This window comes from Myotis yumanensis, unplaced genomic scaffold, assembly GCF_028538775.1.
Source record: "Myotis yumanensis isolate MYYU_CA2020_CCGP unplaced genomic scaffold, mMyoYum1.0.hap1 SCAF_9, whole genome shotgun sequence".
In the NCBI taxonomy this organism is placed as follows: domain Eukaryota; kingdom Metazoa; phylum Chordata; class Mammalia; order Chiroptera; family Vespertilionidae; genus Myotis; species Myotis yumanensis.
In genome coordinates, this window is record NW_027223760.1 from 72,672,410 (window position 1) to 72,693,698 (window position 21,289).

General features: G+C 41.0%; 1 protein-coding gene across 4 annotated transcripts in view; it reads left to right on the plus strand.

Moving 5' to 3' along the window:
• The first annotated feature begins 216 nt into the window (after positions 1–216).
• The window catches only part of PIK3CG (phosphatidylinositol-4,5-bisphosphate 3-kinase catalytic subunit gamma), a 37,294-nt gene continuing 16,221 nt past the window's right edge, over positions 217–21,289 (plus strand). The window contains exons 1-10 of one of the 4 annotated variants that reach the window (XM_070424644.1): positions 217–254; positions 2,574–4,580; positions 7,733–7,798; positions 7,908–8,133; positions 9,748–9,851; positions 13,783–13,929; positions 15,407–15,497; positions 16,508–16,638; positions 17,621–17,732; positions 19,387–19,544. In XM_070424644.1, the coding sequence (XP_070280745.1) occupies positions 2,586–4,580; positions 7,733–7,798; positions 7,908–8,133; positions 9,748–9,851; positions 13,783–13,929; positions 15,407–15,497; positions 16,508–16,638; positions 17,621–17,732; positions 19,387–19,544 (3,030 nt within the window). In that variant the 5' untranslated portion in view covers positions 217–254; positions 2,574–2,585. Of the gene's footprint in view, positions 329–634; positions 706–2,573; positions 4,581–7,732; positions 7,799–7,907; positions 8,134–9,747; positions 9,852–13,782; positions 13,930–15,406; positions 15,498–16,507; positions 16,639–17,620; positions 17,733–19,386; positions 19,545–21,289 lie in introns of those variants that run through there. The other 3 variants (XM_070424643.1, XM_070424645.1, XM_070424646.1) reach the window with 3 other exon arrangements.

Below are 21,289 nucleotides of genomic sequence, written 5' to 3' on the forward strand. Positions count from 1 at the left end.
ATTTTAATTTGTGTCAGCCTCTCACAATTCTTAAAAAATTAGTTCAAAGAGTATAAAATATGGTAAACACTGCTCACTCTCGTGCTTCACCCTCTGTGCTATTAACAGGAAATGCATTTCTGACACTTTTAAAATGAGCAATCACACGTATAATCAACTTGGTTAAAACTTCCTTCCTGGTAACTGCAACACTTCCTCTGCATCTGGATACGGAGGGAGACCCAGAAAAGCGGAAGAGTTTAGAGGCACCCTGGGTAGGTTCGAATTTATTGTTTTCAAAAACTAAACAAATGATCCTTCAGCATCATCACCTCCACTGCTTTATCAGGTATTTTTTTGCCCTTCCTATTTTTTGCCTTTTGTTGGGTCTGACTCTGAATAGTGACACTTCCTTCTCAGCTAGAATATTTTTATCTGGAACTGCTGTCGGTTCTTGAGTCGATACTACCCCTGAATGTCTCTGTTTCATTGTCTAGTGCAACCTATACGAGTGGATACCCACGAGATTCCAGCAATAGTTTTGCAGGTGCATCAGTTTTTTGTTAGTTTGTTTGTTTTCATTTGGGAGGAAGAAGGACACAGGAGTCTGCCCCTGCCAGGCTTCAGTCTTACCAGTGCATGCCTGGCCATTATTGTACTCATCAGTGTTTCTAACGTCTTCTCTAAAAGGCGAACGCTTCCTAACCTCGACCATGAAGGAGAGCAGTGAGTATTTAGTCTGCCTGTTTTCTTCTGCGTTTTGTATCTTGTAAGACTGTTCGGGATCACTGAGACCGAAGTTATTGCTGTGTATTTGTACATTGCCTAAATTCAGACCTATTTTATTTCAAGTGTCAGTATTAATATATCTTACAGTTCTCTTCTTTGTTTGTTATTCTATAATGTAGCAACATTATAGACCAAATAATGATTGTTTTAAGCTGCAAGAGACAGTGAATTGGGACAGTTGGTTTCATGTATTTACTAAGTAGAACTTCGTAATATTTTGAGAGGGGATATTGGCTTTAAAAGTAACTTTAAGGTAAGATTTGAACAGAAGTCTAATGAAATTTGTCTTCCTTATCTTTTAATCAAACTCTTCTTTTTGGTGTTTGTCAAATGCTCCACTATTTCTTGAAGAAATAAGTAGTTATGAGTCTCCTTAACATTAGTCATTTAAGAGAGTAAATGATATTTTCTGAAACATTAATTTTTGTCACTAGTTGTTTCTTATTTAAAATATAATCTTGCAACAGTGATACTAAATATTAAAATAAAAATTCCTGATTTATATTTCAACTTAATATTTTAGCATTTCAATCATTATTTGAAGTGTCTTACTGCAATATGTCAAATTTATACTTAAGTGCTTTGTGCAGGGGAGGTACTCATTAAATATAGAGTGTCCCTCAAAAATGTATACACACACTTTGAATAATTATGAAGGCAGTGCTTATTAAAATACATTTCACTTTCAAAATTGAGCTATCAGCTGTTACAGTGTACATACACTTTTTGAGACATCCTGTATTTACAGCAAAAGTGGATAAACTGATGAGAAGAAACTTCTGAATTCTTGTTATAGAGATGAAAATATTAGAGCAAAAAGGAAGTTAAATAATGAATTGGGATCCAAATAGCAGTTACTGGAGCCCAGAAATCCTTCCTTCCATCCTATGGCTTCTCCACTGTCTAACGCAGAGGAAGATGGAATGAATTGGAACAAAATTAAAACTACCTGAATTTTCCTATTAAGGGAGTGCTGCCTTGGGCGACTCCCCCAAGACACTGCCCTAATACAGCAACGACAACCAGAATTTCATGATTCAAAATGTTGAATGACTGCAAACGTTCTTGGTTGAAACTACTGATTCTGATATTACCTTTCCTAAGTAGTAAGAAAAAAAAAAAAAAACGAAAAGAAAGACAGGAAGTTGGCCAGGGAGTAGATTCCTGAACCAGACAGTTTGAACACAGAGAATATGCAGTGAGGCTGGGTAAGGTGTCTGGGTCCCAAGAAGTGTGAGACCGAACAAAGAGGAAATAAGTCGGAGGCCTGTTTTCAAAGAGGGGCGTGTTAGCATTTCACAGTGCATCTTGCAGACTAGGAGCTGATCCTTTCACGGGACTGTTTTACTCGTCCATGCCTTTCAGTGTGCTTACAAACAAGTACCACTTTGAGTCATGACAATATGTCAGGCTCCATGCTGGATGAGCGCCTTACATATCTCCTTTATCAAATTAAATTTTCAAACATAATGATAGTAGAGAGAATGATTACTGAACCCCCATAAACCCATCATCCACACTGAGCAAGTATATGTATTTCTTTCCTTATTTAATTCTCACCTCCACCCTCGGCTGTCTTAACGACTCCATTTGACAGATGGGAAACAGGCTCCGAGGTTAACCAGCTCAAGTCACCAGATCCTAAGTGGCGGGATCAGGATGCACGAGTCCCGACTCCAAAGCTCCTGTATCCTCGTGAGCACGCCAGTGTCATTCTTCTACCCCTTCTTCTGCCATCTCGCAGCAAAACTCCACCGGCCCAGTGCCTGCCCCCGTGACAAAGCCCTGTGTTTCTCCGCTCCCAGGTCGCGCAGGGCATGGAGCTGGAGAGCAATGAGCAGCCCGTGGTTCTGAGAGAGGACAACCGCCGCCGGCGCCGGAGGATGAAGCCGCGCGGCTCGGCGGCCGGCCTGTCCTCCATGGAGCTCATCCCCATCGAGTTCGTGCTGCCCACCAGCCAGCGCACCAGCAAGACCCCGGAGACGGCGCTGCTGCACGTGGCCGGCCACGGGAACGTGGAGCAGATGAAGGCGCAGGTGTGGCTCCGCGCGCTGGAGACGAGCTCGGCGGCCGACTTCTACCAGCGGCTCAGCCCCGACCACTTCCTGCTGCTCTACCAGAAGAAGGGCCAGTGGTACGAGATCTACGACAAGTACCAGGTGGTGCAGACCCTCGACTGCCTGCGCTACTGGAAGGTGCTGCACCGGAGCCCCGGCCAGATCCACGTGGTGCAGCGGCGCGGCCCCTCGGAGGAGACGCTGGCCTTCCAGCGGCAGCTCACCGCCCTCATGGGCTATGACGTCACCGACGTCAGCAACGTGCACGATGACGAGCTCGAGTTCACGCGCCGCCGCCTGGTGACGCCACGCATGGCGGAGGTGGCGGGCCGCGACCCCCAGCTCTACGCCATGCACCCCTGGGTGACCTCCAAGCCCCTCCCCGAGTATCTGCTGAAGAAGATCGCCCACAACTGCATCTTCATCGTCATCCACCGCAGCACCACCAGCCAGACCATCAAGGTCTCGGCCGACGACACCCCGGCCGCCATCCTGCAGAGCTTCTTCACCAAGATGGCCAAGAAGAAGTCCCTGATGGACATCCCCGAGAGCCAGAGCGAGCAGGACTTCGTGCTGCGCGTCTGTGGCCGCGACGAGTACCTGGTGGGGGAGACGCCCCTCAAGAACTTCCAGTGGGTGAGGCATTGCCTCAAGAACGGGGAGGAGATTCACCTGGTGCTGGACGCGCCCCCGGACCCCGCGCAGGACGAGGTGCGCAAAGAGGAGTGGCCGCTGGTGGATGACTGCACCGGCGTCACCGGCTACCACGAGCAGCTCACCATCCACGGGAAGGACCACGACAGCGTGTTCACCGTGTCCTTGTGGGACTGTGACCGGAAGTTCAGGGTCAAAATCAGAGGCATTGACATCCCGGTGCTGCCCCGGAACGCGGACCTCACGGTGTTCGTGGAGGCGAACATCCAGCACGGGCAGCAGGTGCTCTGCCAGAGGAGAACCAGCCCCAAGCCCTTCACGGAGGAGGTGCTCTGGAACGTGTGGCTTGAGTTCAGTATCAGAATCAAAGACTTGCCCAAAGGGGCCCTGCTGAACCTGCAGATCTACTGCGGCAAAGCGCCGGCGCTGTCCGGGAAGGCCTCTGCCGAGACGCCCAGTCCCGAGGCCAGAGGCAAAGCTCAGCTTCTCTATTATGTGAACCTGCTGCTCATCGACCACCGCTTCCTCCTGCGCCACGGGGAGTACGTGCTCCACATGTGGCAGATATCTGGCAAGGGAGAAGACCAGGGGAGCTTCAATGCTGACAAGCTCACGTCGGCCACCAACCCGGACAAGGACAGCTCAATGTCCATCTGCATCCTTCTGGACAATTACTGCCACCCGATAGCCTTGCCTAAGCATCGGCCCACCCCTGACCCTGAAGGGGACCGGGTTCGAGCGGAAATGCCCAACCAGCTTCGGAAGCAACTGGAGGCAATCATAGCCACGGATCCACTCAACCCTCTCACAGCAGAAGACAAAGAGTTGCTCTGGCATTTCAGATATGAAAGCCTGAAGCATCCCAAAGCGTATCCTAAGCTGTTTAGCTCGGTGAAATGGGGACAGCAAGAGATGGTGGCCAAAACATACCAACTGTTAGCCAGGAGGGAGGTCTGGGATCAAAGTGCTTTGGATGTTGGGCTGACAATGCAACTCCTGGACTGTAACTTTTCGGATGAAAATGTGAGGGCCATTGCAGTCCAGAAACTGGAGAGCCTGGAGGACGATGATGTTCTGAATTACCTGCTACAGCTGGTCCAGGTAGGGGATGTCCCTGTTACTTACGGAGCCTCTTCTCCAGGGATTGGTTTGCATTTGCACAGGCGCCCCATTCGGTTGTCATCCAGTTCCCTTTGTCCAGAGCATCATGATCTGTCAAAGCAGATCTGAAGAAGCCACCTCAGAAAGGAGTAAACTGTTCCCTTTTTTCTTATTATTGTCTTTATGGGTTTTCGGACGAGCATTTTGAAGATGGTAATATTTCCACTTCTTAAGAAAACTGGCCCTATGGGAATACTTTGTTCTCATTTATTGTATGAATGATAAATTCAATGTATGGGATGCTTGCTCCCTTGTGTCAGGCTCCAAGTGATATACCTGCTTGTTGTGTATTATCACATTTAACTCTCCCAATAACTATGGTGGAGGTCAAGTTAATATTTTAATTGTAAGGAAACCAAGGCTAACTAAGGTGCCCAAGGTCACATACTTTCAAAGACCGAAATTAAAACCCAGGACTCCAGGCCCTGCCCTTTTCGCTGCCTCCCAATATGCTGCATCAGTCCAGTGTCAGAATTGTATGTCCTACAGAGAAAAGGTCATACTCTCTGATCATGAATGTGATCACAATTCATGAATCATACCTCATACCTGGATGGGACTCTGAAAGCCCCTCTCTTTAGACAAGCCTGGCACTGCGTTTCCCCTCCTGTTCTCATTCCTTTCCCTGGGGTCAAGGGAGACGACATCATTTGCCTAAGGTTTTCTTAGGAAGTTAAACAAAGGAGAGCAGTTCTCCTGCTCACTGTAGCCAATCTCAAATTAGATCGTGCTGCTTGACAAGGGCAAGGAAGTAAAGAAATTGGAATAGAAATTCTATTTCAGAGTGCAGAAGTGCCCATTCATTAATTCAACAACACGTACATAGCGCTTCCACTGTCCTGGATGCTAGATGTAGAGCAGTGATAAAAACAGCCCATCTCTGCCCTCGTGTAGCTTGTGGTGCATGGAGAAGACTGACATTAAATGGTGTACATACAAGCAGATATTTAATAACAAATTGTGGTGACTGCTTTCAGGGGGAACTACAGAATACTATGAGAAAACAGTTAGGGGTCCTGGGGACACTTAATTTAGATTGAAGAAGCCAGAGACAGTTTTGAAAAGGTGATGTGTGACCTGAGATCATTAAGATTTCCCAGGTTAAGTGTTAGGCTCTAAACCAGTGATGGCGAACCTTTTGAGCTCAGCATGTCAGCATTTTGAAAAACCCTAACTTAACTCTGGTGCCATGTCACATATAGAAATTTTTGATATTTGAAACCATAGTAAAACAAAGACTTATATTTTTGATATTTATTTTATATATTTAAATGCTATTTAACAAAGAAAAATCAACCAAAATAATGAGTTTGCATGTCACCTCTGACACGCGTGTCATAGGTTCGCCATCACTGCTCTAAACTGTCTAATTATTATCTGTATGGACAGGAAGGCCCTGGAGTTTTCTGATGAGCATTTTGGATACTCTGCACTTTAACTCTGGATATTCACCTTCCATTAAGCAGATACTTGAAACAATATATTTGGCCTTTGCCTTCATCTATCAAATATTTCCAATATTTTTCTCTGGCCTTGAGGGCAGATACGTACTAGCATGTCACTAACGAAAATTTTAGAATAATCCAAGTATCTTCAGCTTTCTAGCTCTCCACAACAAATAGAACATAAAACAAATTTGCATGAATGTGTCCTAAGTCCCAAGGCCACCTTGAATTCTTTTACATTATCATTTCTACAAGTAAATTTTGAAGAATTGGAAAATGAATGGTTTTCCTGGAAGTGTTTACATGAGATAGGTCAGTAAGTAATATTAGCTTTGAGTTTGTGGTTGTAAATGTGAAGAGTAGTCATTTGTAAAATTATTTGAGGCATTCAGGTTGGAAAAACTCACATTAGCATTAGAAAATTAAGACATTTCTGAAGTGAGTACTGGTGGTGAAATTACCACACTCTCAACTGGAGCTACAATGGGTTCTATTTGACCATACTCATGGAAAGAATCTTTGAAAGTATGGGGATAATGGAAATATTAGCAAGTCAGTATTGATCACTTCCAAACTGGAAAATCAGAGAAAGAAGTGGAAATCATACCAAAAAGTCCCAGGCCCTTTATGATGTGAAAACATAAATTGGAATGGGAATTTCTTCTGTTTCATCTGAAAAAAATGATAGACCATGTCTATTTATAAAGAAAATACTTTGAGATATTTAATTTTAAGCCTCCCCTTTTCATGTTTATGCATGATATCTACTCTATAACTTTATATGTGCATATACAATAATCAAACAATATTTGTTAGTCTGGCTACTTTTAAAATCATGGACTATTGCAGATTTATAGAAAAGTACAGAGAATGATATAACAGATATCATGACCCACTAGGATTTATCACATTTTATTGGATTCTTTTTATTAAGTCACAGAGCTAACATCAAAGTCAGTATCTCTATATTCAAGGGATGTGAAAACTTGTAAACACTACAAAACCTGGGGAAGCTTATAAAGTAAGAGATTTTTCAGACAGAAAGCTTCGTATACACCACAGTGTGTCAGGGAGTGGTGATCATATGGTATGGATTGGTCCGGGCCTGCTGTTTATTTGCAGTAAGAACCTGTGAGCCAGCTCAGACTTGCCAGTGAGATGCCAGACACTCATCTTGAGCCGAAGAGCAGCGATAAAGATCTTTAGGCTTTTCACGTGTAACAGATATTTTTCTCCTCATATGTACTAGATCTCCACTGTCTATTTTCTTTCCAACCACCTCACTTACCTTCCACTTTTACAGATTTGTTATAGCCATTTCCATCCTTCCCTCCTATCCTGCCAATCAATCAAGTAAGCCCTTAATGGGAGCAAAAGCCCTCCCCTCTTTCCCTTGACGTTATCAAAAGCACATGACTGTGAGTCAAGAATTCTGGCTTCTACTCCTGGTCCTTAAGCAAGTGGTTCACTTTGGCCGAAAGTGTCCTTGAAAAGAAAGGATTGAACTTAAGTGACTGGTAAGAGTCGCATCACCCTACCCATAAAACCCACCAAGGCAGAGCACCAATGTTTCTCTATCTCCTTTTCCCTGATTAACCAACATAGAATGCAGCCCTACAAATAAATGCCTATGTGTTCCTCCTTCAGGCTGTGAAATTTGAACCTTACCATGACAGTGCCCTTGCCAGATTTCTGCTGAAGCGTGGCTTAAGAGTAAGTACTTCTTTGATAGTAGCATGACATTTTAAAAGTTATTGGGAATTGGCTGGTAGACCTAGAGCATTCGTCACAATAATTTTAACCATCTTGTTCTCACTCTCAGAACAAAAGAATCGGCCACTTTTTGTTTTGGTTCTTGAGAAGTGAGATAGCCCAGTCGAGGCACTACCAGCAGAGATTCGCTGTGATCCTGGAAGCCTACCTGAGGGGCTGCGGCACCGCCATGCTGCATGACTTTACACAACAGGTCCAAGTCATTGAGATGTTACAAAAAGTTACCATTGATATTAAATCGCTCTCTGCTGAAAAGTATGACGTCAGCTCCCAAGGTATAATAGCTATATTTTCTTGGTTCACTTTCCAAATGCCTTCATCTCCAAATGCCATCATCCCTGTGTTTCTTCTTCCTTCTGGAAGGCAATTTGTACCTTCCTAAAGGCAACAAAGAACAAATGTTTTTAATCTTCTGTCTTCATGGAGCAAGCAAATTTAAAGGTCTCCCTTTACAAGTTAACATAGTTTTAAAACTATATATATTTTTAATGATGAGTTTATTATTGATATTAAACTCTGAAAAATTTTAAAGCATTATGCAGATGTAACATCTGTGTTTCAAGAACAATTGTGCACACACACACACACACACACACACAAAGATTAGTTATTTTCAAATATTCACCTTTTTTCTCCCTATCTTCCCATATATGCATATAATTTTCAATCTTTTAAAGTAATGAATTATTCAGAAGCTATTTAAAATTTTGGGCATAAATATATATACATACATGTATATATCATATATTATATATATATGTCAGAATACTTCATATAAAAATTGTATATCACCTCTTCTCTAAAGACATTTCCAATATTGTTTTCTTATCACTAAGAAATCCTGTCCCTTGCCCAAGTTGGGTGGCCTAGTGGTTGATTGTTGACCTATGAACCAGGAGGTCATGGTTCGATTCCCAGTAGGGGACGTTCAGGAGGCAACCAATCAATACTAGTAATTCTCTCTCATCATTGATATTTCTATCTCTCTCTCCCTCTTCTTTCCTCTCAGAAGTCAATAAAAAATATATTTTAAAAAATAAATCCTGTCCCTGCCCTAAGAAAATGAATCACTCTTTCTCTCTATTCCCATTGTTGATATTGCATTAAATTATAGTCATCAACACATCTTTCTGGTCTCCTAGACTATATAAACTTTGAAGCTAGAAAATATCTGTTATTCTTCTTTGTATACTTAGACACAGCAGTATGGCTCATAACAGACACTCACTAATATATTCAGCCAGTACTTTAAACTGATTACTTAGAATTTCCACTTTTTCTCTTTGATTCTTTTCCAATACACCAATCATGATCTGTCCTAAAAATAATAGTGATAATAATGACCTCACTCACTTGTATTTTTATTGTAAGTAAAGGGGAACATACATACTGGCCTCCAGCCTACCTGTTATACAGGGAGTAATTTTTAATTTATGTATTTTGCTTTTAATATTTTGAGGCTGCTAAATAATCTCCACACAGCCTAACTTTCTCTTTTGAAAAGATTTTGCAGAACCCTAACCAAATTCTATTTAATATGCTCTTCAAACATCTGTTCCCCAAATCAGATGGCAGTTTACGGTTTCACATGTTAGAAAGAAAACCACAGTATCAATTCCTTAGCATTATCCTTAAAACATCCTCTCTACCTGATTGTCTTGATATCCCATTCCTACTCCCCTGTTTCTACCCCCTGTTGTGGTAGGTGTAAATGAATGTATTGCTCCCAGTAAACCTGACTTATCTTGCCACCTGAAATGGTTAGTTCCTCAAAGACAGACACCTTTTCTCCTCCTCCACACTGGACCAGATGGTTTCAGGAAATGTTACAGGTAATATTGGTAATTTCTTGAGCTCATATAACTCTTGTGTGCTTTTGACAATTACAGTTATTTCACAACTTAAGCAAAAGCTTGAAAACCTACAGAATTCGAATCTCCCCAAGAGCTTTCGAGTTCCGTATGATCCTGGACTGAAAGCAGGAGCCCTGGTGGTAGGTATCGCCTCAATGTCGCCACATGGTCTTCATGTCTTGAAAATGTGTGTCAAGCCCATCCCTAAACACTGGATACTGAAAGCCTCAACACCAAGCAATCTCCCACCCATTTTCTTATGAATCAACTTTCATGAGGAATCACCTACATGTAATAAAATGTGTCCATTTAAGTGTACAGTTCATCACCACAATAAGTTACAGAACATTTCCATAGAAAAAGTTCTTTCATATCCCTTTTTTAGTCAGGCCTTTCCTTCTCCCATATCCTATCCCAGACAAAAAAAAAAAAAAATCTGCTTTCTATTATATACTCTTGCCTTTTCTAGAATTAAATGAAGTGGAATCATCCTGTATGTAGTTTTTGTATCTGGATTCTTTTACTTAGCTTAATGCTTTTTAAGATCTACCCATGTCGCTGTGTGTATCCATAGTATGTTCTTTTTACTACTGAGTAGTATTTCTTTGTATATAGGTATGCCACAATTTGTTTTCCATTCATTTTTTTTAGTAAATATTTAAGAGTGGGATAGTTGGGTCAAAGAGTTGGTACGTGTGTGTAATTTTATATTGCCAAACTGTTTTTTCTAAGTGACAATACCATTCATTTTATATTCCCTCCAGCAGTATATGTGAGTTCCAACTGTTCCACATTCTAGCCAACACTTGTTATTATCCGTCTTAAAAGAGAAGTGGTATCTCATTGTTGTTTTTATTTGCATTTCCCTAATGATATTGAACATCTTCTCATGTGCCAGTTTTTTATCTTCCATTTACATCTTTTGTTCATTTTTAATGTGGGTTGCCTTCTCATTTTTATTTATGAGTTATTTATATATTCTAGACACAAGTTATTTATCAAGTATACATTTTACAAGTATTTTCTCCCAATCTGTGGCTTGCCTTTTCATTTTCCTAGTAGAGTATTTCAAGGACCAGAAGATTTTTATTGTCTAATTTATCACTTTTTTCTTTTATGGCTCATACATTTTGCATCCTAAGAAATATTTGCTTAATCCAGTAATGTTCAACCTGGGGTGACCCCACCCCACATACACACACATACCAAGGGACATTTCATAATGCCCCTTGATTGTTACAACTGAGAAAATGCTGCTAACATCTAGTGAGGCCAGGAATGCTGCTAAATATCCTACAAGGCATGGGACAGTACCCCCCACCCCCCTCCCCACACACACACCCCAACAAAAAATGATCCAGCCCAAAATGTCGACAGTGCCAAAGTTGAGAAATATTGCCTAAGTCAATGTAATAAATTTTTTTCTAAAAATTATATAGTTTTAATGCTTACTTTTAAGTCTTTGATGTATTTTGAATTGATTTTTGTGTATGGGGTGAGATAAAGATCAGGTTTCATTTTTTAAATCTGAAGCATCAACTTTTCCAGCACCATCTGTTGAAAAGATTGTTCTTTTCCTATGTAAATATATTGGCAGACGAAGCCTACTGTGGTCTCTTGGGCATCTGCTGTTCTGAGGGGCCAAGGTCAGGTCTGCGAGCACTGACCAATGATAAGGCTGACCACGGTTCAGGAAGCAGTGGTTTTGTCAGGGGCTGTCCCCAAGGTGGCCTGAGGGTGGGGAGTGGTCGCAAACCTCTGCAAACAGAAATGGTGCAGGTTGGATAGGCCTGATGCCAGGGCCCACAAGATTCAATAAAGTAACCGGTAGAAAGCCGCACTAAACCAGACAAATCTGAGTTTCCAATCAGGTCTCTGCCACTTAGGGCCTGACCAGGGGCGAGTAAATCTCTCTTCAATGGTATGTGAACAAAAAGGGGGCTGTGCGGCAAACGGGGCAAGCTCAATGACTGAAAGTAACCACACAGATCATTAATTCCTACCCGGGCAGGTCATGGCAGGGAGTTATAACTTCCTTAGTGAAAAGCTAATCTTTACCTTAAGCAAGACCTGTCCATTGTTCTTGTGCATTTAGGCTAACAGACCTTTAAAATGTCAGAGCAATTTTCTTTGCCAGACCCCTCAGAAACATACTCACTGGACATAGCACAACTACCAGGAAGTGTGTTGTTATCTTGTTCCCCACATACCATCTCTGTGCATTGTAATTGTTCAGTGTTAACTATCCTGTACTCGCTAATGTCAAAGTATGTCCCTCTCCATTTCCCTTTTTATCCAAAGTATGTCTCTCTCCATTTCCCTTTTTATCCAGTCCTAGAGATTTCCCTGCCTTGCTTTCTCCTGCCTCCTTCACCCACCACCAATGGATTTCACGTTTTCTCCTTTAATTCTGGATGGATAAACAGGACTGCAACATTGCTATTCCTAGAGCATTTTCTCCGTCCTCTGAGATTTTGCTTTTGGGCCAGGTCCTCAGCCCTTGGCTCAAAAACACTCTTTGAACCTTAAAAAAAAAAAAATGTTGGTAGTACTTTCGTCAAATATCATCTGGCCATATGGATCTATATCTACATTCTCTATCCTATTCCATTGATCTAAATATCTGTCCTTACATCAAAATCACACGCTCTTGATTAATTCAAATAATAAACCACTTCATATATGCTTAAGAAGAACCTTACAATAATATATTTCCATTAAACTCCTCCCGTTGTTATGCTTTTAATTTCTGCATATATTATAAACCCAATACATTGTTATTATTTCACTTTAAACAGTTAAAAATAGATTTAACAGATTTAATAAATTGAACATTTTATAATATTTACCCCACATTTTCCATTATTGGTGCTCTTCATTACTTTGTATAGGTCCATGTTTCCATCTGGCATCATTTTCCTTCAGCCTTTAATATTTTTTTATAGTGCAAGTCTTTTGGCAAGAAATTCTTTCATATTTTGTTTGTCTGTAAAACTCTTTATTCCACCTTTATTTTTGAAAGATATTTCCCCTGGAAAGAAGGGGATGCTTCTCCCTTCATGTTCACTTTATATCCAATTATCGGTAAACTGGCCCTGTAGTAAAAAGACACACTTTCCTCTGTTCTTATTCAGTAGAGATTGTTAGGTATAATAACATATTAATAGCGTTTTGGATTGTGTTTGCTTTAAAAAAAACCACATCCCATTTTTGATGCATGGTGAAACCACTTTTGGCCAGAACTCCTAAGATATTTTTTATTTTGAAGTGACTGTCTGCTAAGCCACATTTCCCGCAAAGTTCCTTGAGATTATTTAGATGTGTGGAGTTGTTTTCAGAGGGAGGAGTTGTTGTACCTGAGTCCTAGATTTCTGTTTACTGCAGTTAAATTTTATCTTATTATATTTGACCTATTGCATCTGATTCTGCAATAATAGTTTTTATATTTTATTTTTTTATATATTTTATTGATTTTTTACAAAGAGGAAGGGAGAGGGATAGGGAGTTAGAAACATCAATGAGAGAGAAACATCGATCAGCTGCCTCCTGCACACTCCCTACTGGGTATGTGCCCGCAACCAAGGTACATGCCCTTGACCGGAATCGAACCTGGGACCCTTGAGTCCGCAGGCCGACGCTCTATCCACTGAGCCAAATCAGTTAGGGCTGCAATAATAGTTTTTAAACATTGTGGTAGCAGTAGAATTCTTTTTTTTCGACTTAAATCTTAGAGGGAGCCCAAATATATAAACAAAGTTGCTCTGTACCAGAATCCTGTGGGAATGGGGTGTGCAGAGGATGGGATCTGCCACGGCTCTTCGGCATCTTCACAGACCCTTAGGGTTCCTTGGAACACACTTTGGGAACCACTGATTTAAGTGTTGTAAATTACTCTCACTAGCATTTTCAGACTTGCTGAGGACACTTTCTGCATTTTTTACCCAAATCATTGAAAATCATTTTCCAACTAGGAGTTTGTCCTGGTTATTTATATTGATACTTCACAAGAGGATGTGTGTCTCTACAATGTGTATTCATTATGTATAAAAACATCTGGCTGTTTCTTTCCAGGTTGAAAAGTGTAAAGTGATGGCCTCTAAGAAGAAACCCCTGTGGCTTGAGTTTAAATGTGCCGACCCCACAGCTCTATCAAACGAGACAATTGGGATTATCTTTAAACATGGCGATGATTTGCGCCAAGACATGCTTATTTTACAGGTATGCTACTGTGAAGGATTTTTTTCTCAATTATCTGAAAAAATATTTCTAGTATATTAGATCTAAAAAAAAAAATGCCTTCTACTGACTCTATTCCCATTCTCCTATCTGGTTTGATGAACAGTGATTACATAATAGTTTCCCTGGGGGAGTACGGCTGTGGACCATTCGATATGCAATCTAGTGAGCATCATAGTTCTGTCACTCCTGAGAGGATGCATATCCAACATGTTCAAATAGTCAGATATACTTCCCTCACCTATATACCCCATTTCTAGAATGGTAACACACAACATAGATGTATTTACCTCCAAGCATTCACTTGTATTCATATTCATAGACATAGCTACATATGGTACACACAGGTGCTTTTCTTAGATACATAACCTTTGATACACATCCACATAATACAAACTCAAGTGAATGATTTAATAAGAAGGGGAAAGAAGATGAACAGGTAGGTGATTGAAGAAATCATGCAGTTAAATAACAAGGGTGAACAGTTTGCTACAGCAGATGAATGATGCAGGTATCCAATGTTAATCATTTTTCTATGTTCTAACATTTCTGGATAAACTTCAGTGATTCTAGTTGTTCAACATTGTAGAGGTAACGTAATTTCTAATATGTAATATGATTTACTTAAAATAGGCAAACCACAGTGCTATAAATGTAGACTATTTTAAAACAAGGACATGTTTTCAATTCCCTCTATGTTTCTGTTTTTGCTGATTTCTAATATGGAAACAATAATACCCTTTGCTCTCTTTTTCAAGAATGTATTTTTCCTGGAAATAATTTTTTATTAAAAAGAAAAAGAAAGTTCTTTTGAAAGTTCAAAACCTTTTGAAAGTTCATTTAATTTCCAACAAATCTGTAACCTCTTTTGAATTATTTGAAGCTATAACTGGAAACCACAAACATCACTCATTTTCCTCTCATTTTGAGGCAAAGTTTGCACTTGAACCTTATGTACTTTGTCTTGTTGTTAAGGCACTTTGCTTGGCCGATAAGGACAAGTTATTTAAGTTCTCTAAGCCTTAGTCTCTTCACCTGCAGAATGTGAATAATAATTACATCCACACTATAGGATAAATGCAAGAGATCACATAAAACAGCACTCAGTAAATGCTAGCTATCATTGTGATTGTTGCTATTGTTGTCTTGGTTGTAGCCCAAGAGTGCCTTATGTGTAGAGTGGAATTTTTTTATTGTGGTAAAATATACATAACTGGAGTGGAATAGATGAATTGGGGCCAAAATCTATCTCAAAAGAAATCCATTTATCATCTTCCCCAAGGTAAATCTCAGGGACCAAAATTCATAGGCTCCCAAGGAATGGAAACTTCAGAGTACCAGGTCGATAAATAAATAAAAACTGTTTTCTTTCATATTTTGTGTTACCAGATAATATTTTTTTTCAGAAGAAGAAATATATACATTTATAATGGAAACCTTTTTGTGTTTTGATACCCAGATTCTACGAATCATGGAATCCATCTGGGAGATTGAATCTTTGGATCTGTGCCTCCTGCCATATGGTTGCATTTCGACTGGTGACAAAATCGGTATGTGCTTACCTCAGGAGGTGGATGTATCACTCAGCTACTTTTAAAGGATCACAATTCCTTCAGTGTAGGTATTTGCTGACTGACAAATTACAATCTTCATCCATATAAAAAGGAAGAGAGTGTTCCAAGGCTGGTGAATGTGACTCCCAATTTAATATGGATATGTTGAAGATAAATGAATGCATGATTCAAATCCTTGTTACTATACATGGAAATTATTTTAGTTAGAACCTGCTCTTCCCTCTTTACTTTTCCACCTCTGAACTTTAACTGTTTCATTGCACATTAAACTTCTCCCTCACAAGTAACATTTAAAAATAGAAATTCTGTCACTGCTTTTAATATCCCAGAATTCACATTATTAAAGCTATTACATACTCTACTTTTAGGCACTTTTATGAATATTTAACATTTTATTTTAATCAAACATTTTTAATATGTATTTTTATTGATTTCCTAGAGGAAGGGAGAGGGAAAGAGGGATAGAAACATCAATGATGAGAGAATCGTTGATTGGCTGCCTCCTGCATGCCCCACACTGGGGATCGGTCCTGAAACCCGGGCATGTGCCCTGACCTAGAATCAAACCATAACCTCCCGGTTCATAGGTCAATGCTCAACCACTGAGCCACGCCAGCCGGGCCAATCAAACATTTTTATTCAAGATTCTGACTTGAGAACTGTACAAAACCATTTCATTTGGCCTATAACTTAAAATAAAGGAAAAGGCACAGGTTGCCAAGGAAGGAGGGATATACTCAGCCCATAAATGCTTTTACTTAGGACCTTTCAAAACCAACCCTTTCCTCTTCCCACTCAGTAATATTAAACATGTCCCACACAGCTTCCATATTCTCCTCCTTTTGTTTCTCTTACTCTGAAGAAAGCCAACCGCTTGAATCTGGAAAGTAGCTCTCTGCCCTCCACTCAACAAAGACATAGCCATTTTTCCTCTAGGTCAGGCCCTAGGCCCCAATCTCTATCAAACTGTGTGCCTCCTCTTGCAGGAATGATCCAGATTGTGAAAGATGCCACAACCATTGCCAAAATTCAGCAAAGCACCGTGGGCAACACAGGAGCGTTTAAAGATGAAGTCCTGAATCACTGGCTGAAGGAAAAATGCCCTATTGAAGAAAAGGTGAGCCCCTGCTCCTCCCCACTCCGAAGGCTCTTGAAGTTGTCATTTACATGGCAATATCGATTTCATGTTTTCAAAGGATCTACCAATGTCGTGCCTCCTGATGTATGTCCTGAAACCCTTTACTCATGAGGTCATGAGGGTTTTAGGCACCTTCTTGTGGTGACCTAGCATCGCTGTGTAAAACAGAGGAGCTCTGTTCAGAACTCCGTGAGCATTTGCTTCTCCTTTGATTATCAGGCACGCTTTGCATCAAATTTGGTTCTGTGAAATAATTTAGTAGCACTTTTATGACAGTCTGTTTTTGTTGTTCAGCAGAAAAATTTAGTTAGCATGCATAAGCTTCTTCCTACCTGGGAAACAGTGCATACCCTTATAAAGTGCTTTCTAATTTACCACGTCAGTCTAATCTAAATGATAAATTATGGATGCTGAAAATGTCAGTTTCCCATTCCCATAAAGTACATGTGCTGAATCCTTCCCAAGCCGTGGGCTGTCGTTTAAAGTTCTGCACAGGATTTATTAGTACTTCTCATTTACATGGTTCGCAGGCTTTTGAGAAGGCAATATAATTAGTAGCACTGATTAGTCTGTTATACGTGTGGATTGTGACCCCATCACCTTTAAAGTGGTCACAAGCAAAACACATGTTGGCCAATGACGAAGAAATGATCCTGAGTTCCGTATAGTTGTTGGCAAATGACACCTGGAGGGACAGTGAGCCCTTTGATAAAACTGATGTTGCCCTTTGCCTCTTGTTTTCTCCTCCTGCTATTGTGGATCATTGAATCTTTGCCTCAAATGTAAGTAGAGCAAATGAGAAAGTTGGCACTTAGCAGATAGAATGTTAATGGAACCCCACACAACTAATTTGCTCTCTGAAATGGTTCCCAGAATGAGGTCTTTTTGAAAGTCACTTGTGATAGGTTCATGCTGCCTCTGTAGTTAGAACACAACTAATATTCAGATGCATGTGCATTAGTTTCAGGCAGCAGTGGAGAGATTTGTTTATTCCTGTGCTGGCTACTGTGTGGCAACCTTTGTTCTCGGAATAGGCGATCGGCACAATGACAACATTATGATTACAGAGACAGGTGAGTTTATTTATTGCAACTTTTTTTTTTTAAATGTGGTAAAATACACATAACATAAAATGTGCCACTTGAACAGTTGTAAATGCACAGTTTAGTGGCATTGTGTACATTCACATTGCTGTGCAGCCATCACCACCATTCATTTCCAGAACTTATTCATGTTCCCCAACTGAAACTCTGTACCCATTGAGCAATAACTCCTCCTCCCCCAGCACAGAGTAATTTTTTAAATAGGATTCAAGGTTGGAGCACCTATCTAGAAGTCATTATTATACAGGGACACGGATTCTATGATCGCCCTAGATCACCCGGGCGTGAGGAATGGAGGAGGATGTAGGAAATGAGACCCAAGAAACATAAGTCAGAGAGGAGCTAGGATAAGATCATATCCCAGAAGCTAGTGAAGGTGGGCACGATCAACAGTGTCAAATGTTATAGAAAAGCAAACAAAAAGAACTCACAGATACAGACCTTTACAGCTAAAATGCTGCGTCTTCCTAACCTACCCCTGCTCACTAGTTCACTGTCCGCTCTGACAGTGGTCAGTATTGGCTACCATGCCAAGAAATTTTTGCCTAAGAAATTTGGACCGATAAAAAAGCTGGGGCACATCTACACCATGGAATACTAGCCAGCAGTAAAAAAGAAGGCTCTCTTACCCTTTGAGACAGCATGGAGGAACCTGGAGAGTATTATGCTAAGCAAAATAAGCCAGGCAGAGAAAAATAAGTATCACATGATCTCACTCATATGTGGAATCCAATGAATAAAATAAACTGATGAACAAAATAGATCCAAAGACAGAAGAATGGAACAGAATGTCGAATCTCAAAGCGAAGGCAGAGGTGGATGGGTGGGTAGGTGGGAAGAGATCAATCAAAGAACTTGTATGCATATATGCATAACCCATGGACACAAAATACAGGGTGGTGAAGGCCTGGGGCAGAGGGCTTGGGTGGATTAGAGGGGTTAATGGAAGAAAAGGGGGGACATGTAATACTTTCAACAATAAAGATTTTTTTTAAAAAGAAATTTGGACCAACTTAAGAGTCTGGGAAAAGCACCATATTTGGTAAACCACTTTTCTCTCTATGAGAATCAATAATGTATTGTCCATACATGTGAAAAAGAGCTATACAAATGAGAAGAGATGATGGTAATTGTAGTAGTGATGGTAAAAATGGTAGAATTTGACCCAAAGGAAATTCAAATGATTTATTTCTCTCATGCTACTCAAAAGTAAAAGGTAAATGCCCCTCCCCCAAGCGGACTGAAACATCAGTCTATCCGGAGTTACACAAAGGGTGTAAGAGAGTCTTCGGCATAATGAAAACATATTAGCCAGAGTTTTGATTTCTATTTCTAAGAATAATTCTGAGACGAGAATTTTTAAATAACATTTGACTCATTTAAAGAACACAGGAAGGGTAAAGAAAACATACTTGGTTCAAAGAGCGCTTTGTGGCTATTACTACACACACCTGCTGAAACGAAAAATACTACCGGCTGATAAAACAGTGTAAAAATAGCTCTGTCACCCAAGATCGTTCATTGTCAGGCAACTTAGAAACATGTTTTGAGAAGTAGACAAACCAGAGTGTTGTTCCAAGCACTTATGCCAGCGTAATGATGTCAGGCATTTTATTCTTTTAAGGAAACCTATTTCATATTGACTTTGGGCATATTCTTGGGAATTACAAAAGCTTCCTGGGCATTAATAAGGAGCGAGTGCCATTTGTGCTAACCCCAGACTTCCTGTTTGTGATGGGAACTTCTGGAAAGAAGACAAGCCTACACTTCCAGAAATTTCAGGTGAGTGGCCTCATGATGACGCCTACTGTGGACACCAAGCAGGCGGTGCCCGCAGCGCACAGCTGCCCTTGCCTTTCCCTCCACTTTGAGGCTCCTCTCCCCTCTGCCCACCCCCTCCTCCATTCTTTCCCCAAGTGCAAAATGACGCTTCCCAGTAACCCTGCTACCTAAAACCAGACAGCAAGTAAACGTGTTCCCGCGCTCCCCCAGCTGGCAGCTCTAGAGCTTCCGCAGGACACTGCACTGCAGAGGGGGCGTAAGGCAGAGCTTTAGAGAGTTTATCTCTCCAAGATATTGCCTAGAAGGTCCAAATTTTACATAGATTTTTCAGGATTCTCAAATGATTGCAGACTTCTCTTTTTTCAAATTTATTGATTTTTAGGAAGAAAGAGGAAAAGAGAAACACCGATTTGTTGTTCCACTTATTTATGCATCATTCTTGCATTCATTGGTTGATTCTTTTTAAAAATATGTTTTTATTAAATAAAAAAGGAAAAATATGTTTTTATTGACTTTAGAGAGAGGAAGGGAGAGAGAGGAGAGAAGTGTGGGGAGAGAGAGAGAGAGAGAGAGAGAGAGGAGAAAGATGGAGATGAGAGGTGAGAGAGAAACATCAGTCCATTGCCTCTCATACACACCCCGACCGGAGACAGAACCCAAAACTTGAGCATATGCCCCAACCAGGAATCAAACTGGCGACCTTCCAGTGCATGGGGCAACGCTCAACCAATTGAGCCACACCAGCCAGGGCCATTGGTTGATTCTTGTATGTGCCCTGACCGAGGATTGAACCCACAACCTTGGAGTATTGGGATGATGCTCTAACCAACCGAGCTACCCAGCCAGGGCAATTGGAGACTTCTCCTGATTTTTGCCACAGGTGAATATTTAGCAAATTAACACAGGAATTCTTGTTGCACCCCCGTGTGCTTTTCTCATTTTTGTAGAAGACGGTCCCTTCTCTCATTTGAAATCCCGTCAGCTTGACTACAGGTCCTGCAAAGAGCACTGGCTTGTCCTGCTGACCTGCAAACAAGCTCCTGTGTGGGTCTACCCAGTTCCCTGGGAGCGTTCACATTCCAGCTTCTTTTCCATTCCTTTCTGGGCTACATCCACTTCTGACTATCAGATATTTTCAGTACCCGAGGAGTTTAATTTTCATGCTTGCAAATTTAATAACTGAATGCGCATAACTCAGAGAAATTATAGTTACTGCTGTAATACGCCGATGTTATAGCCATGCAAACACAAAACAGAACAAGAGAGGCAATGAGTGATCGCTTCATGTGTACGTTTGCCTTGGGCTCCCCTTAAGAAGCCCCCTCCCTTAGTGCCCCTTAAATGTGCCTTGATTTGTAGTCAGCATTTAGGAACAAGTCTTTTTCCTGAGTCCCTTCTCAGTCCCATGTTATCCCTGGGAGGTGACATTCGTCTGAAACTCAGTAGAACAGGAACCAGAATATGTTGTTTTGAAACCTGCCTGTTCTTGTTTGTTCTCCTGCCTGATTTTCACTTCAGTGATCACAGGACTTGCCCTCCCACCGTTGCAGGAGTGTTGTCAGAGAAACTGAGATCTCTGTGGCCAGATGGTCTTAGGGTTTTTACTGTGTGTTTTTCTGTGTAAACTCCACTGGGTTCAGACCATTTCCAGGGATTTGACACATTGCAGTCCTGTTTTTCTTTAAAGTTAAAAAATCGTATGTTTTGACAACTTCCTAGAAGAGAAAAATGGTTCCACAAAAGAA